Genomic DNA, 4,661 nt, shown 5'->3' on the forward strand with positions numbered 1-4,661 from the left:
CAAACAGTACTGTGACTTGTTTTAACATGAATTATACTGACCAGAACAAACAGCTGTGACTTGTTTTAACATGATGAATTATACTGACCAGAACAAACAGCTCTGTGACTTGTTTTAACATGATGGATTATACTGACCAGAACAAACAGCTGTGACTTGTTTTAACATGATGAATTATACTGACCAGAACAAACAGCTCTGTGACTTGTTTTAACATGATGAATTATACTGACCAGAACAAACAGTACTGTGACTTGTTTTAACATGATGAATTATACTGACCAGAACAAACAGTATTGACTTGTTTTAACATGATGAATTATACTGACCAGAACAAACAGCTGTGACTTGTTTTAACATGATGAATTATACTGACCAGAACAAACAGTATTGACTTGTTTTAACATGATGAATTATACTGACCAGAACAAACAGCTCTGTGACTTGTTTTAATATGATGAATTATACTGACCAGAACAAACAGTACTGTGACTTGTTTTAACATGATGAATTATACTGACCAGAACAAACAGCTCTGTGACTTGTTTTAACATGATGAATTATACTGACCAGAACAAACAGCTCTGTGACTTGTTTTAACATGATGAATTATACTGACCAGAACAAACAGCTGTGTGACTTGTTTTAACATGATGAATTATACTGACCAGAACAAACAGCTCTGTGACTTGTTTTAACATGATGAATTATACTGACCAGAACAAACAGTATTGACTTGTTTTAACATGATGAATTATACTGACCAGAACAAACAGCTGTGACTTGTTTTAACATGATGAATTATACTGACCAGAACAAACAGTACTGTGACTTGTTTTAACATGATGAATTATACTGACCAGAACAAACAGTACTGTGACTTGTTTTAACATGATGAATTATACTGACCAGAACAAACAGCTCTGTGACTTGTTTTAACATGATGAATTATACTGACCAGAACAAACAGTACTGTGACTTGTTTTAATATGATGAATTATACTGACCAGAACAAACAGCTGTGACTTGTTTTAACATGATGAATTATACTGACCAGAACACACAGCTCTGTGACTTGTTTTAACATGATGAATTATACTGACCAGAACAAACAGCTCTGTGACTTGTTTTAACATGATGAATTATACTGACCAGAACAAACAGCTCTGTGACTTGTTTTAACATGATGAATTATACTGACCAGAACAAACAGCTCTGTGACTTGTTTTAACATGATGAATTATACTGACCAGAACAAACAGTACTGTGACTTGTTTTAACATGATGAATTATACTGACCAGAACAAACAGCTGTGTGACTTGTTTTAACATGATGAATTATACTGACCAGAACACACTGGCTCTGTGATTTTTTTTTTGTGGTTTTTGAATTGTATGACAAAGAGTTGTGTGCCTTCTGGATATGAGCTATAATCTGATGTTGGCTGGATGGACCAGACTTGGAAGTTGGTTTTGGTCTTTTCATAGGCTATGTTGACAATAAGAGAAACATTTAATTAACTTTACACAAATGATTTAATTATCCTATTAAAGGGACATTTTGAATTTCACATTAAAGGTGCTATAAATAAAATGTGTAATAATAATAATACACCAACAGAGCTTTTAGAAGGGTGCAAATTAAAAGTATTGCTTTTCCACCAAACATTATTGATTAATGAGTTTATCATTTACATTTTTTTTATTTTTTTTGTTCCTTTGATTTGTAGCTCAGTCTTGGCCGAGCCTTGTGATCCAAGCTACTGCTCCCACGACACTTCCTGGATTTTCCCGCATGTGTATTCTATGACAGAACTTTTGCCAAGTAGCTTTTATACGAGGCTCTGGGTAACTCCAACCTAACCAAATCACCCATAGGCTGCCATCTATCTCTAATAAAGAAAGTCATATAAATACATGCGGTACATAACACATATGCTATACGTACAAATGCAGTCCATTTACAACAGAACATTATTAACAACTCACCGAAACACACTGATAATTAAATTCATCACTTTTAATTCAAATAGACATTTGCAAAAGAGAAACTGAATCTTGTTGAGACATCTCTTCTTGTTTTAGTCCTCTCTTGTCTCCTCCAGGGTCTGGTCGGGGGTTCTGAGAACAGTCTCCTCCAGGGTCTGGTCAGGGGTTCTGAGAACAGTCTCCTCCAGGGTCTGGTCGGGGGTTCTGAGAACAGTCTCCTCCAGGGTCTGGTTGGGGGTTCTGACTGAAGGAGAGGCCGCTGTTGCCCCCTGTAGGATGTGACGAGCAGCCTCCAGGTGTTTACGCTGCTTCTGGTGGACTGTGTAGGAAGGAGCCATAAAAATAATAACTTTAAAAAATACATTTAGTTATTTATAGTGTTAGTCCTTGTATGAAGAGTTCAGTCATATTTACCTGTTGTCTAGTGTTAGTCCTTGTATGAAGAGTTCAGTCATATTTACCCGTTGTCTAGTGTTAGTCCTGTTATCAAGAGTTCAGTCATATTTACCTGTTGTCTAGTGTTAGTCCTTGTATGAAGAGTTCAGTCATATTTACCTGTTGTCTAGTGTTAGTCCTTGTATGAAGAGTTCAGTCATATTTACCTGTTGTCTAGTGTTAGTACTGTTATCAAGAGTTCAGTCATATTTACATGTTGTCTAGTGTTAGTCCTGTTATCAAGAGTTCAGTCATATTTACATGTTGTCTAGTGTTAGTCCTGTTATCAAGAGTTCAGTCATATTTACCTGTTGTCTAGTGTTAGTCCTGTTATCAAGAGTTCAGTCATATTTACATGTTGTCTAGTGTTAGTACTGTTATCAAGAGTTCAGTCATATTTACATGTTGTCTAGTGTTAGTCCTGTTATCAAGAGTTCAGTCATATTTACATGTTGTCTAGTGTTAGTACTGTTATCAAGAGTTCAGTCATATTTACATGTTGTCTAGTGTTAGTCCTTGTATGAAGAGTTCAGTCATATTTACATGTTGTCTAGTGTTAGTCCTGTTATCAAGAGTTCAGCTTTTAGAAAGGGGTGAAAATAAAAGTATTGCTTTTCCCCCAAAATAATTATTAATTTAATTTATAATTTTTCTTAATTCTTTTTGATGGGTCTGAAATGAATGTTGTTATTTACATGGTATGTGCATTGCTTTTCTCTATCCAAACGCTTCTCGTACAAGTATCGCAGAGAAATTTTAAAGGTACTCACAGTTGCACTAGGGTTTCGGACAGACAAACGCTAGGGTTGTTGTTTTGGTCTGACATGTTGGTGCTCTAGTGCGACATCTAGTGGCTGAATGCTATCAATAGCATTGTTGTGGAAAATGTGTATACGAGGGTGGAGGTAGGAAAGGGGTTAGTCTTGACTAGTTTAATATAGGTCAACTAGCAGGGCTCAAAGACACTAGGGCGACAGTCTGGCTGATGTTCTTAAAACAGCCTCAAGATAGCAGATGGACATTTCAGTACATCATATCGTGTGCTCTAATCTTGTGTCTTTTCTCTCTTACACACATACACAGCACACACACAGACACAGCACACACACACAGACACACACAGTCACACAGACACACACACACACACACACAGACACACACAGTCGCACAGACATACACACCGACACACACACACATTCCCTGTGTCACAATACACACATACAATACACACACGTCTGTACACAGACGCACACACACAGACACACACACACAATACACACATACAATACACACGTCTGTACACAGACGCACACACACACAGACACACACACACATACACACACACACACACAAACACACACACACACACACACATCTCACTCTCTCTTCGATGTTCTTAATGTTTTACATCATATCGTGTGTGGATATCATATCTTGCTTATCTCTCTTCATGTTCTCTCTCTCTCCGATGTTAAATCTACGTATCATCTTAATGTACGTCATGTCAGATCTGACATGATGTGATACGTCATGATATCTGTCATGGGGGGGCAGGACTGAGAGGGGATTTAGGGACAGGCAAAGGGATCCAGGACAGAGTGTTTTTTGTTCAAGCCGTGGTGATCTTCTTTGACCCATAGCTCTTGCTGTTAAAGAACTTCTTTTCTTAAATAAATTACCTATTTGTTACAATTGGAAATATCGTCTCCTGCTGTGTTAAACAACCTTTCTACAACATTTGGTGACCCTTGACCTGTAGACCGCCCTGCCGGGCCCCCTCACACGGCCAGCTCCGGACCTCTCCCGTAGAAATTCTGCCGGTTGTCGACACCAAGGTAAGCGTTGGGCTTATTATTATAAATATCCGTCAGAGTTTCTGCGGGAGGGGAAAGTTGAGCTGACTGTGTTGACGAGGTCTGGGAAGGACGGCTAAAACGAACACGGTGAGGTGTTTTACACTGGGGCGACTCCTTTTTTAACAAGTGGCGGCCACTAATCGATTTTAATTGCATGTTTTCGACCTCTGGTCAAATTTTTCTCTCCATCTCCCTTTTTCCTGATTTCTTTACACGACACTCTCCACATATACACATAACTGTGCCTTTCTGTCCTCTGTAGATAAGACTCTCAAGTTTTCAAAATAAAAACTGCTGAAGATAGCTCATTCTGGGCGTTCTGCCAAGAGAGATAGCTCTCTCTCTCTCTCTCTCTCTCTCTCTCTCTCTCTCTCTCTCTCT

General features: G+C 38.3%; 1 protein-coding gene across 1 annotated transcript in view; it reads right to left on the minus strand.

Moving 5' to 3' along the window:
* Nucleotides 1-2,081: 2,081 nt before the first annotated feature.
* The window catches only part of cfap91 (cilia and flagella associated protein 91), a gene marked incomplete at both ends in the record, with an annotated part of 48,933 nt that continues 46,353 nt past the window's right edge, over nucleotides 2,082-4,661 (minus strand). Inside the window, one exon of the mRNA XM_084314423.1 lies at nucleotides 2,082-2,308. Within this exon, the coding sequence (XP_084170549.1) occupies nucleotides 2,082-2,308 (227 nt within the window). The remainder of the gene's footprint in view (nucleotides 2,309-4,661) is intronic.

The sequence above is a fragment of the Notolepis coatsorum genome (genome assembly GCF_963971535.1).
Source record: "Notolepis coatsorum genome assembly, chromosome: 5".
Classification (NCBI taxonomy): domain Eukaryota; kingdom Metazoa; phylum Chordata; class Actinopteri; order Aulopiformes; family Paralepididae; genus Notolepis; species Notolepis coatsorum.